Below are 14,419 nucleotides of genomic sequence, written 5' to 3'. Positions count from 1 at the left end.
CCAGCCTTTACTGACCATGTTTAACGTATCAGGCACCATGTTAAGTGTTTTACTGTCATTATTTCACTTAATATGCTATAAACACACTGTATTAACAAACATTATATGACATAAACTTAAGACAAAATGACTAAAAGTTAACATGATAAACTTGTATGATTCTGTAAATTCTCTGATACATAATGCAAAATACATGTTTAAAAAAGTACTTATTAGCTTCAAGTATAATCCTCTTGTACTCTCTTAGCATAGTATCTATAAATTGGCATGAACAAATTTGGTTTGAACCATCATTGGTATAAGGAAAGGGAGTAGGACCAGGAATATCTAATAGTTAGTTTCCTCATGTTTTCCTAGTGAATAAATCACTTTTCACTAATATAAAATATATTTTGATGTTTAACATGCCCCCCTATTGTGTGGCTGATGTCACCTTCAAATAAAGTAACCTTAGTTAAATTTTTAAATAATGGACTTTAGTTTGTGAGTGTGATGGTCAATTTTATGTGCCTGCTTGGCAAGCCTCTAGTCTCCAGTTATGCAATAAAACAATAATCTAGGTATTGCTCTGAAAGTAATTTTTAGATGTGATTAACATTTGCAATCAGCTGATTTTTACTCCAATTGGCCAAAAGTCCTTAAGAGCAAAACTGAGGTTTCTCTGAGGATGAAGAAATTTCACCTGTGGGCTGCTCAGCCAATCCTGGAAGCTAGGAACTCTGGTGCCATCTTGACTCTACCCTTCACCCAGGATCCAATCCATCCTGACCACTCATTTTCATCTCAACTGCCCTACCCTTGCCCAGGCCTCCATTAAATCTTGTAAAAGAGCATACTGTCCTAACTGGTGCAAATGCTTCAAACTCCTCCATTAATTTATTGTATCCTTCTCTCCACACTTCACTTTACTATCTATACAATCAGCCCATCCCTGTCAAAATCTAGCTTTAACATCTCTGATTGCTTCAAGAGAAAGGAGCCATTTTTTTACACCCAAGTGCTTAGCAAAATATCAGACACACTACATGTTGGATAAGTAGGAGTCAATCCTCCAGAACATGAGAAATAAAGATTCTTCTTAGTTGGGCAAAGTCTTTCTGGGTATTGTAACTAAAGCTATGTGAAACAGTCACGAGGCGTCCTACATTTCTTTTGGCTCAGAGGGTTTTTTTTTTTTTATTGACTTACAATCATTTTACAATGTTGTGTCAAATTCCAGTGTAGAGCACAATTTTTCAGTTATACATGAGGGGTTTTTTAAACAGCTTTACTGAGGTATATCTGACATACAGAGAACTGCATATATTTAATGTGTACAATTTGATGAGTTTGGACACATGCAAACACCCATGATACCATCACTGCAATCAAGGTAATAGATCTGTCACACCTCCTAGAGGGTTTCCTTGTATCTCTTTGTGGGTTTTTGTTTTTGTTTTTGTTTTTGTTTTCTTGGTCATCAGGAAATCTTAATTGCAGAGAGTCAGTGAAATCTATGGAGCTTCTCCATAGAAAAATATATTCTGCATAACTTCTGGGATTTCATCAACTTCCTAAAACCCATTCATCCACATACTGCCTTATGGTTCATGGACCCCAGGTTAATAAGTTCTGAATAGAACCAAATATCAGAAGTTCAAGTCTGATTTTAATTCCCTCTGGTTTGGGTCTCAGCATACTTTCCCTCATTTGGATCTTTTTTGCACCATCATCCAAGCATCCACATGACCTAGAAAGAACTAGCTGTAATCATCACTGAAAGAGGATTTCACCTGCAAGAATATTCAGTTCCCATGAAGAAAACTATTTCTAAAGACACTGTTGTTCTGTTGTCAGTGACAACAGACTGCCATGGATTGCAGGTATGTATTACAATGCTTTCTACTGAAATAGTCACCCCTTCACCTTTGAGGGCCCATGTTTGCTTTTCAAGTTAGCTATGAAGATGGGGAAGTGGAAAAACAAGGGGAATGTAACCTAAGCTAATTCACAACGCAATTCATAGCATTGCTTAAAAGAAGGCTGTATCTTCTGACATCCAATCCAAACACTACTCTAAGACAGTTACTTGCCCAGTATCCACCATGAAAAGTTTTTACATTAGGCTTATCCAAAGCCCTGTGTGAAGTTGCCCTGAAAATAAATCTTTAGAGCTCAGAGAGCCAAGATGCAAATGGGAAAATATTGCCCATGGATATCAAAGATAAAACTCAACTGAATTCGAAAAGGAAAGACAAGAGAGAACTAGTAGAGGAAGGAGTCATTGCACAAGGGACACATAAGTGTTCCTTTGCACTTCAGAGGTGGAAACAAACAGCAAAAACCAAAAAAGGGCCACAGTGAGCTGTGTCATGATATTTTAGCACCATATATTTAGGAAGCAGAAAATCTGAGCTAAATGCTTTTATTCTAAAATAATTTTTATCAAGAATCCACAAAATTTAGTAAGAGAAAAGGAATGAGAAGCTTAGAAGGTTTCTGTCTGTTGGTCAATTAATCAAAAAAGCAATTACAAGGGAGTTACAGTATTTCTACAGGGAAGCTGTGCTGTGCTCTGTACAGCCTTAATTGCTCATTAAAGCACCTGTCATACGGTCCTAATTCCTTACATAGTCGGCCAGAGCTGTGCCAAACACTCTTATTTTTTTGTCCCAGTTAAGAATTTTCAGGAGACTACAAATAAAACTACTTTGCCACATATGACCAAGAATTGTAATATAATCAAGAACAATAAAAAAACGTCACTGATCTCTCCATTGCTTTCAAATAATGGAACCGAAGACTTCACTCCTTAACAATCTCTATCATTCACAAAGGAACTCACAGATACCATGTTCCAGAAGCATCACCCTTTGTGCAATTGTACGACAGCATTTCTCCTACTATACAGAAAGAGCATGTCTCCATGTGTCTCTCACTGGAGTGTAACCTTCAGGAGGGCAAGTTCAGATCTCACTGGGTTTTAAGCGCTCAGCGCTGATGCCGGGCCTCACTTGTGCCACCTGCGCTGACTGCTCAGAGAGCCACAAATGCTGACCGTCTGAGTCATTTTCCTAGATGGGAGACATAAGCTATGCTTTTCACCGTCTAGCATCCAGTTCCTCTAACGCCACAGTGACTGAGGATAGGCTGCAGAGAAGTTTAATTATAACAAGCTAAGGTAATCCCGACATCTATTATTGTGCTCTTAGTTAGTACCAGAATCTTTTAAAAGAAACTCGAATGGAAAGCTGGAGTATTTTGACTTAAGCAGCGCTTTAAAAAATTTTGCAGCTAATACAGTTTTCTCATTTCTAAAGTGGTCATTTGAATGTGTTCCTGACCATCTCACCTCAACAGGTCCCCCTCTTTAATCTCCCTATCAACACATTCACTGCTTCCTTGCCTAGACTTCTGTTACTTATTTTCTGTTGATCTGTCTATTGTTGCTGGACTTCATCAAGACAACGTGGCTCTGTGAGGACAAAGAATATATCTGCCTTGTACACGCTTGCATCTGTGGGTCTAACCCAAGGCTTGACACATGGTAGGTGTGTAATAAATATTTGATGAACGGAATAAATGAAATTACTTGCAACTGTATTTCTCGAGTAATTTACCAGAAGAGTAGTTTGATGGGACGCTCTAGAGGAAAAAGAAGATCGTTTTGTTGGCCAAGTAATTTTGAACAATGCTTAAAGGTATCTTCCCTCTGGAATATTGGTATATCTAGGGCTTTGAGAACTCATACAAGAAGGAAACCATTGAATAGTATTCAATCCAGGATTTCCCAAATTTACGACAACAAAAAATTTCCAAAAGTATTATCTAATGAGACCCTGCAGATTGTATTCTAAGGAACACACTTAGGGAAACACTGCTTTAATGGCTAAAAAAGATACTGGGCTACTAGCCCAGAGATGTAAGTATGTATTTTTCTGTATTCTCAAAGCTCAAGGCAGCTTATCTGTTCTCTCCAGAAAGGAACAAGCTTTTTCTCACTATTTCATCTCATGGGCAACTGCCCTTACCCTCTACTTTCCCACACCCAAATGTAAATTCTCAATTCCTTTTTAATAGCTCCAATCATCAAGTGGCATCAAAATGTTCCTAAAAGCATAGCTGGTTTCATACTGGATCTACTTAAAATAGAAGCCTCCTGGCAACTGGTTTCAACTCTAAATCAGTACTATCAACTTCTTAACTTGACTTTTTCTTTTCATTTAAATGTAGTTACTAGTTAGCATCACTATTTTGAACCAAAGTTGCTTGTCTCACAAAAGCATACCCAGTACCTTACTTGAAATCCATTACCCTCAACTGAGACATCTGGACATTCAGGCAGGTAGTATGTCTCACCATCATTCTGAGGTGTGATGTAAGTACTTTGTCACCAACAATTGTTAAAGTAGAGAAGTTAGTGATTCACTTAACAAAAAATTAGTGCCATTTTAACGTAATCCCTGTAATAGCATCATTCTTACTTGAATTCCAATGTGATTTCCTAAATGTGAGAGGAAGGAGAGCTGCCAATTCATCTTAAAATATGTTGGTAATATGTGTCTATTACTGACATTCCTTTAAGAGTTGGAATAATTTTTAATTTATTCCTGAACAGAGTGAAAGGAAAGAAGGAAGGAAGGAATGATGAAGGAAAAGATGATGTCAAAATCTGGGAGGGTCTCTGATTGTGTCCCCACATGTACCTGCCTTCTGCCATGTAGATAATGACAGAAAACAACTGACAGCAACGTGAGCCTCACTAGCTCTTTGATATATGCTTTCGTTTAGGGGAAAATATATATTTTTTCACATAGGTTTTTTTTAAAGATTCCAAAAACTGCACAAAGCTAGGTGAGCCTAAGCTGTGCTTAATGGAATTCTTTATAGTTTTTGAGTACATATGGGATGGTGGAGGCCCTGAACAGATTTCAAAGAATCACCAGTTCAACATGAGGAGAGCTGCATTAAATAAGTAGCTCTATTTTGGCCAGAAAGCTACACAATGCTGTTCTCTAAAGTAGGAAATATAAATACATGTTGCATTCATATACATTTCAAATGCTGTGTTTGCCTGTGTTGATGTCACAAAAGTGAAAGTCATCAACCACGGTGGGTCAAAGGTGAATGTTTAACAAACGTTTAACAAATCACACCCAAAGTTTGGAATCTTTGTGGAAGTGTAAAATGGATGAAAGATTCACATCATCTCTATCTTTTGGCCCAGCATTCTTTGCGTTCACTTAAAAAAAGTCCATTTTGATAGTAGGCCAGAGTTGAAGGAAACCTCCCTGCTTATGGCACTTCCAAGGTGAAAATGAAAAATTCTGATAAAGCTCACAGCCTTGAGGAAAATTTCAAGTGGCTTACTACCTCAGTTTTCTCTTATTTCACCACTCATTATCAGAGAGAATTGAAGGACAAATTCTGCCTTTTGCTCTGCAGGCTAAATTCTATTCTCACTGGAGACCATAGCGGGTGACTTAAGTATTTTGCTACTCATTTATCTGTGTAGCCCTCTATTTAATGGACTCAAGATCTGCAAAGCACATTCGATGGAAGAAGTCTGTACATCAGCTGATGGGATGTGTGGGTGTGCAAACGCCAGACAAAGAGAAAAGTTACTCTCTACATGCAGTGAGTCAAACTATCCCAATTCCTTTGCAGAAAAGTTTTTTCTTTTTCTTTCTTTTCACCGCTTGAATAACATTTAGCTGAGACTTCAGGCTCTTGGTTTTCGGTAGGATCCAGCAGGTGTGGGAAAGGGCCACATGCCCACCACCAGGGCATCACTTATGAGATCGCTACCTCTCCTGATAAACATCCGTCTTACGGGTGAGGGTGCCTTGTCACTGGCCCTGATTTCAGAGAAAGGCTTCACAAAGCCAGCCACTTTAAGACCAAAATAATGTCATTTAGTGTCTAGGGGGAGGTTAAAAAGAGGATTAGAGGCAGGCAGGCAGGCAGGGTATATTAAACAAGTCCATGACTAACAGGGTGTGACAGAAAAGGGTTTTATTCTTTTCAACAAAACAATTCCCTAGGGCTGGGACCATTACTCCACTGTGCCTTTATCACCTTGGAATTTTTATGGTTATTTTTGATGAATTCACATTTTTGTAAAGGCTTTTTGAAATGATGCCAGTTTTCAATTTTTAATTAAAGTCATAAATAATCTTAATTCTGCCTTAAAAGGGTTATTGTTTCTTACTTTTTTTATTGTTGCTGCCAGGAAATATTTCAAATACCAAGCCCTGATGTGAGTTAGCAATTAGAATCTCTCTGAGGTCTAGTAACTATATTATACCATGTAAATATTACACACCAGTATACCAGTGCAAGGTTTAAAAATGTGGGTTGACTGATTTCAGGTTTATTAGCACTGCTTCTCCTGGGAGTTAGATTCACTCTTTTTATTGGATGGAGCAACTGTCATCATTTTAATTTCCACAAATTAGTCCATCACAGATCCACATAGGATTTTTTAAATCTCCAGATTAAAAGGACAGGTTAAAATTCAGAAAGTAAACACAGTAAACTTGTCACTGAGGACTAGGCAATGAAAGTCAGTCAAATCTAATTCAACCACTTGCAGGAAAAAGAGTGAACAAGTGAACATCAAAAGCTAAATCACTGGAGAGACAATATATCATTTTACATAAGAAAAAATTTGACAGACTATTGTAAAATTTGACATTAGATTACAACACTCCTGCTCCTTGAAAGTATATCCTTATTATCTGGGTTGCCTATTGAAGGTTGTCTGCAAATTGCCTATAAATTTATATATTGTAGTCTTAAGGTCTGATTTTCTTTTTTAAATTAGCACTTCAAGAATCTTTCACACAATTAAAACTACTCTTCCTTTATAAAGAGGCTGAAACATACCGTGTTTGAACAATAGAAACCATTAATAATTCCTGAAAATATCCATTATGTTTTCATACCTACTGTCAACCTGGCTTACCGTTTTAAGTTGAAGATCATATTGTTTATTTATCCAGACATGGGACTTACATTCCATCATGTCCATAACAACTGTTCCTTTCCAAGAAGATGCTCTTCAATCTCATGACAGATTTGCTATTATAGTAAAATCTCCCACATTTGGGACAATTTGGAGATGGAGAATGGTCAGATTTAGGAGGAAAAGCTCTCAGCAAGAGAGTTTATTATTATTATTTTTAACAAACACAACTCATTACTTCAACTTTGTAAGATATACACAGATACCGACAAAAACCATTTCAGACGGTAGTCCTGCTGAACAGTCAACAGTATGCAACAATGGTGTATTATTTCAAGATTATTAAGCATCCTCCTTACAATTTTATTTATATTATTAATTCACTTAGCAGTTCCTTTTCTATTTTAAAACACTGGAATTCAATCCATGTTGAATAATCATCTATTATCATCTGTTGATAATGATCATCTGTTATCAGTTTTGTCTCTTGAATTCCAATTAAAGAGACAACTGTATTTATACAGAGAAAAAAATAAATGATTTCACAATTGACTTACAAGAGTGGGTTTGTATGCTATTAAGAATATCTATCAAATCCGTCTAACTGGGCATTTTACTAACTCATGGGGAAGAGGTCAAATTATTTCCATATATGAGCCCTCAACCGGCACTGTGCTAACCCCTGGTAGTAAGCTCCTCATTTCCTAAGGTGTTAAAGCACAGCATGGCCAACCACTTGCTGGAGACATTCTGAGGTCAGGAGAGCAAGTCATGTGGGTTGGCAGGTTGATCTTTAACATTTCCTCCGAATCTGAGATACTATAATTTCCATGAACTTTGACAGATGAACTAAGCCCTCACTGAGGTCAAAGCAATTTCAGGTTCAATTCCTTTCTCAAACTTTCATACATAGTACCTGTTAAGGAATGTGTTTTTTCTACGCTTAAAGGAAGGAATGCTCTATACTTACTCTTCCTAGAGACGACCTACCTTCTTCATCAGAGCTAATGATTTTTGCCAGTTGATATTTTAAGAAAAAGCACTTATCTCCAGAAAGGCATTTTGTTGTGCTGTATTCCCCAATTCAACTTTCTTTAGCAATTTGGACTTAATTTTGTTACTTCCCAGTTTAGGTGACTTTCACTAATTTTCTCAAACTCCTATTATACAAACTTTCCCCAGAAATTCATATCTGGTTAAATCAGTTATGCAAATCATAGCCTTGCTATCACTTCATGGAAGACTTCTCTAGTTAAAGAGTCGAAAAAATGTTACACTTGAGAAGCAGTAGAATTACCAGTGCCCTGCAGAAGCTCCTGGTATTGCGAGAGGAATTTAAATGTGCGTTTCCTGACTGGACAAATTCTCTTTTAAAATTACCTTTTTCCTTGCTTGTTGATCTTTAGAAGAATGTGCCTTCACATGCTTTCTTAGAGAACTTGGGTCTGTGTAGCGTTTGGTGCATCCTGGAATTTGACAAGCGTAAGGTTTCTAGATAAGAAAGAAAGAAAAAAAGAAACAGTTGTGGTTAAATCATAACGGTAACTGGGGAAGGTTTACTCAAAGACTACTGTCTTCAGAGCATGAACTGTTACCAGCTGCCCAAGGTGAAATGCTTGGTGATCCTCATGCGTTTTCATTAGCAAGGCCAGTAAGTCTGCATCAAAGCAGAGAGACGAGTAAACTTTCAAGAAACAAAGAGATGTCTTATCTTTGATGATTTTTAAGAGGTTGCTGTAGACTGCACTTTTACCATGAAACTTCCTGTGGCATTGTTTAATATGGAAATTATTACTAAGTATCTCCAGCCATACTTACAGTTATGTTCCCCTGAAAACAATCTCTGGTGCTGTCAGAAATTAGGAAACACATATTCTTTAAGAGTTCAGGTACAAAGAAGCAGTAGGAAAGTCCAGAAAAGACTGGGAATGTTTCAGAAGAAACCTGATTCAAAAAGAGAGAGGGAGAGAATTAAAAGGCAAAATTAATGGAAAGTTAGCAAAAGACAGTAGGTTCCAAACAGCAGACACATGAAAAATCAGGCAGAGAAACATTAATATTATTAGTTGTAGAGGAGTCGCGGTGCTATGCGTGGGTTAGGTGAATAAGCCCTTGGCTGAGCATGATGAGAACGTAAGTTTTGGCTCCTCTGGTTCCCCCATGTGCCTGAGGGGATATGAGGTTGGAGTCGAAAGCAGTCTAGACTCCTTTTTATTTTTGTGTCCCTGCTGATTGGAATATGATAATTAGGAATGAATGAATGAGAGTACTACACATTGGTTCAAGATTTAGCTACTATGCCTACTGTAAGAACAAAATCCAAACCAGGGGTTTAAGAATATGGCTTTTAACTTGTGAAGTAAATACAAATCTGCTTATTCTAAAACTGAAAAAAAAAAATACAAGATTAACTGTGTTTATAAGATGTATTAACAGTCACTCATCCGCTTAGTATCTCATCAGGTGAGATATTAAAGCCGTGCCTGCACGAGGTGAAATGTAAGTAGGAGAACTGAGCCTCTGACTCTACAACGGCATTCTGGCTTTAGAAATCTGCTATTCTATTGACTCCCGCATCAAAATTTTTCAGATATTTTTCCTTACTGCTTATATTTTGTTCCTGTTTTCAAGTGCTTGGTTATCACTTTGTGGGCCAACATATATGTTGATGATACTGTTTGCCCTGCTGGAAACCATACATATGATTCACTTTTTTGTTGTTGTTATTTGTTGTCATTTTTTTAAATTCCAAGAACAAGGTAAAGTCATGAATACATAATTTAGTTTGACACTCCCAATTTGAATTGTACGTTTGATTATCTTAGGTGTTTGTTCATTGACTGATCGACTAACTAAATGAATCACCCAGCAGCAATTTTGCTTCCATAAGGTGCTGGGCATTTTATTATATATTAGGGATCCAACAATGAACAATGCACGAACAAGGCTCTCAACAGGTCACAGTTTTTGCAAAATGATGAGCCAATTATGGGCTGAAGTCACTTGCCAATGAAGTTTCCACTGGATAAGCAAAGGTTTTCTTTAACCTGGGAATTTTTTCTGGGTTCACATGGCTTTTTGCCCTAGTCTTCCCTATCCTGCCCCAGTGTTAGGGGGCAATTAGCCAATATCTTTATTGGCAGTCATGTTGTGATCACATAAGATCATGTTCTGAGCATTAGAGGAGATGCTGCACGTAAAAATCTTTGGGAATATTAATGTGTTATATAAATTTATTCCATTATTACCATGGTCACCATTATTTGGGTTGAAAAGAAATGTGTAATGTCATTTCATATTTGATTTAGAGATGTTCTTGAAGAAGGCTTGAATACTGAACATTCTCCCAGCTAGCTTTCACACTCCCCCTGCCATCAGCCAGCTGGGATTAGTATGCCAAAATAGCAAAGCCAGGGTGGTCTGAGCGGTACTGGTGTACTGGTCATTCTAACTCAGATTACGTAAACTTTAATGGCATGCTAGATTTCATCAAACTATATTTTTAAAATTTTCCATTTGTACTGTAAAATTATCTCCCCGGTTTAGATATTAAAATGCTAGCATAGAAATGAATTAATAATATTTTTCAGGGTTAGAATTAGGAACTCAGTAATCTTTACGGGGAAATCATTTTCCTATAAATAAAGAATCCATTTAGTTGAAAAAGATACTTTATCCAAAGTTCTGACAGCATTAGCATAAGGAGTGCTTAATGAAAGAGAATGGGGACCTAAATTTAAATAACAAATTCTTCAAGCAATTCCAGTTTGCTTTTTAAAATAAATGTTTAATATCTTAATATCTTAAAAGATTTTAAAAGAGCTTACCAATTTGTTAAATGTAATAAAAATTTAAACAGAAGGTAGTTTGGGTTAAAATGATGGGTTTAACAGATTTAACAGAGAAATACTTTTTAAAAACAAAAATAGCTAAGTTTTAAAGGCTACTGCATTGAACTGAATCATGAAATTATTATCGTAGGTAGCTTTCCTCAAAAGTTTTAAAAAAGGATGTATTTTTAAAATTCCAAAATGATTTTAGAAAATGCTCTTAGTTTGATTAGCTAAAATTAGCTCCAAGCAAAGAAAGGTATTGTAGAACCATAACACTTAGCCTCACAATAGTTCTTTCAAACTACAGATAACTAGCTAGAGTAGAAGCAATTTCTCAAGACAATCTTGTCTCATGAATGTTCATTCTTCCATGATAAAGTTTAATGACAAATTGGAAAATTTATTAGATTCTACCAAGACCACTTTAGACATACAAAGTAGGGCATTTTAACATAATTTATTCTTTTTTCATATTTCTACCTTTAAGAAATACTGCTATTCACCACAGTTATTCATTTAATATTTCATTCTGTTATTCCTAAAATCACTGTCAATTCAATTCAGCTAGAGCAGAAAGGGTCCAACTTACACCCATATTACTCTAATTATATTTCAGATATTTACTAGGCAAACTATCACATTTATGTATATTAGGAGATAATTCTGTTTAGAAAGGTTATGTGACACATAGCTAAAATGACTTCTATCGATATGACTAATAGAGACTAATATAAAATTTAATAAATATGTCAACTATAACATCAGAAGAATCTTAAATATGTATGAGAAGGTGCGTAAAAATAACAGTATCTTTTCAAAATTCAAATTCTGGTGTAGTTTAATAATAGACATCAGAATGTTAACACTGAAAAACTACTGTCATGAATACATTATTTATAAGAATGTAGGATAAAAGATCTGCGATGTGTATAATTCATTTATCCTGGTGGCTTTGTTAAGTGACCAAAAATTACATATAGCCTACCTGGCCTCATGTAAAGAAAATGGGACGAAAACCTGAGAAATGGATAGAACGACGATCAACATAATGGAGAAAATGAAAGACAAGCATCATGGAAAGGGCATTAGCAAATGAACAGAATGTTTCAGCAATAAGAGAGTTAAGGTGTAGTAATGAAAATCAATTGTTCTCATAGGGTTTATGTCAGTAGATACGTGGCTGTTAACACATAGCAAGTGTGATGAAACTGAACCTTTGGGAAAGATTTGCCAATTCTTTTTAGATCACTTGAAGGTGAAAACACCAGGTAGCTTCTAAAGCAAAAGGCCAGATTCACTTTAAAAAAATCATGGCAGCCTCAAAGTTCTTAGGTCAAAAGGAAAAGAATCAGGGTAAGGAAAAAAAAAATGCTTCCTAGTTTAAGCAATAGCATATCTTATCTATCTTAGTGTATCTTGATATTTGAAGACTTATTTTAATGTTCAATCTCTAGTGGTCATTCTCTTTACTAAAATCTACTATATGAGAGCCCCTAAACTGCTTCTGCTTTGTACACAGGTAATCAAGAAGCCTCCCTTCGTCCCAGGCAGCTGTAATATTTAGGATAACTTGTGACTACAGAAAAAAGAGGAAAGAGCCAAACAGGGCCCTTTCTGGCTCTTTACCAGGGCTCACTGCTGCCCTTGGCATTGTCCCTATAACCTGCAGACCATAAAGCAAACACCTTCACCATCCCACTATCAAATGGGCACTTCCTCACACCGGGACTTGGGGCTGGAAGTTGGAAAGCTCCTGCCACTCTTACAGTGTCCAGATGTGTCCTCTGGTGCTTGGCGCGGTCACTGGAGTTACTGAACGCCTTCTGACAGCCCGGATGCTGGCACAAATACGGCTTCTCGCCTGTGTGGCTCCGCAAATGAATCTTGAGATTTTCGAGCCTGGAAAAGGCCTTCTTGCAACCTTCAAACTGCAAAAAGAAAACAATTTTTGGTTGTTGAGAAGGACCTTGAATGTCCAGGGTTGGGGGACAGGAAAAATAAATGTCCTTAGTTTGTACTTAGCTTAACGCAAAAAAATAAAATGAAATCCAAACAGTAACAAATATTACTTCTAAAAATATCCATATGTTTATGTGAACTGCATTTTTCCACTGAATATACATGCCACTTTCCATACCAGATTTGGGTCCCAAACTGATTTCTGTGATTACTTATGTCAGAGAAAATTTGCTGTGAGCCATCTGGCTCAGTTAATAAAAATACAGTAATGCATGTCTTAAAGATTTGTTAAAAAATTAACACACTTTTCCATTTCCAAATTGGTCTAAATTGAAGGAACCAGGAAGGAAGAAACTTTTTACAACTAATAAACTAACAAAAATAATTCAGAGTGATGTACAAGAAAAAAAAAGTAACCTGAAGATCCAAGAGTCTGAGATGAAAAGGATATGTGTCTGCTGAATCATTATGATCATAAACTTTCTTAACTCTGTCTTAAGTGGTTTTCAACTCCCAAGAGTCACCTTGTTAACATACAGGGTGATGCCAAGCCTAACGAGATAAAGTTTTTAACATGCTTTAGAACGTGAAGACATTCTATTTAGTGTTAAACCATTTTCCAAATAAAGTAATAGTTTTATTCTTATTACTTTAAGAAATTTGTTACCTAGTTCTTGAAGAGAAGAATTAAAAATGAAAAGCTAAAGATTTCAAGAAATGCTTCATTGGTTTGTCAATAATATTTATTGATGGTAATATTTACTTAAAGTCTTCTGTGGGCAAAATATTAGCTACTATTAGAGGGTCAAAGTAATTTCAATTCTTGAAGTGCCAATCTAATAGGAAATGTGTTAGAGAAAGCCTATAAATGAAGCATAAATGTGAGATGAGCATTTATCCTTTAACTCTCTCTTTGGTGCTAAGCCCCAGAATATTTATGTTCACTTTGACAAATTTAATGCCATTTGAGTTCCCATTGCAAGGAAAACTTAGAAACATGGAAAAACTATCAGAATACAGCATAATATGCTTAAAGCAATTAAGAAACCTCACTTCTTAGGAATATAGGGGTTGATGATGAGGACAGAAGTAAAGAGGGTAAATTTAGGGTGGTTTTCATTAAAAATTAGCAAATATAACTTAAACTTACTACAAGAAATGTTATAAAATTACTTGGTTCTCTTATTACAATAGATGAGGGAGTATATTGTTCATGAAGGGATTACAGAGCTGGCCAGGTTTGGGGTATTTGAATTTTTACCTTTAAGTAAAGAATGAACTAAGGAGAAAGAATAATCAAACATGTCACAACTCCCTCTATTTAAGTTGTCCAGATTTTGCATGCTGGAATATTTTAAGAAATTTGTGAAAGTTGCACTTATTTTTGATTGAGAGTTATACATGTTTCACAGACATATGTTGGTTTATTTCAATTTTGATATTTTGCTTAAAATAATTTTGGTGTTTTCCTGATTTCTATTTCACATAAAAATAAATTTAGCCCGAACAGAAGATGATTGCTGACGAAGCCAACTATTTTTCAACAGAGTAAAAGACATACACTGTTTTATCGCTAGAGGGAGAGGGGATTTAAGTGGTTTATTTCTTCAGGTTTTCAAATGGGTATCAAGTTTGAGAATACAGAGGTTCAAAGAAATCCCAATTCATGGCTCAGAGGCCT

General features: G+C 36.1%; 1 protein-coding gene across 6 annotated transcripts in view; it reads right to left on the bottom strand.

Annotated features, from left to right (window-relative positions):
* The window catches only part of GLIS3 (GLIS family zinc finger 3), a 498,554-nt gene that overhangs the window by 91,711 nt on the left and 392,424 nt on the right, over positions 1-14,419 (bottom strand). For all 6 annotated transcript variants that reach the window (XR_012506358.1, XM_074361627.1, XM_074361629.1 and 3 more), the window contains 2 exons: positions 12,546-12,707; positions 8,327-8,437 (listed from right to left, as the gene is read on the bottom strand). Coding sequence is in view for 5 of the 6 variants with exons in the window: in XM_074361627.1 (XP_074217728.1) it covers positions 8,327-8,437; positions 12,546-12,707 (273 nt within the window). In the remaining variant the exon portion in view is untranslated. The remainder of the gene's footprint in view (positions 1-8,326; positions 8,438-12,545; positions 12,708-14,419) is intronic.

Source organism: Camelus bactrianus, chromosome 4 (assembly GCF_048773025.1).
Source record: "Camelus bactrianus isolate YW-2024 breed Bactrian camel chromosome 4, ASM4877302v1, whole genome shotgun sequence".
In the NCBI taxonomy this organism is placed as follows: Eukaryota; Metazoa; Chordata; class Mammalia; order Artiodactyla; family Camelidae; genus Camelus; species Camelus bactrianus.
The sequence above is the reverse complement of the archived record's forward strand: the minus strand, read 5'-3'. Positions and strand labels throughout refer to the sequence as shown.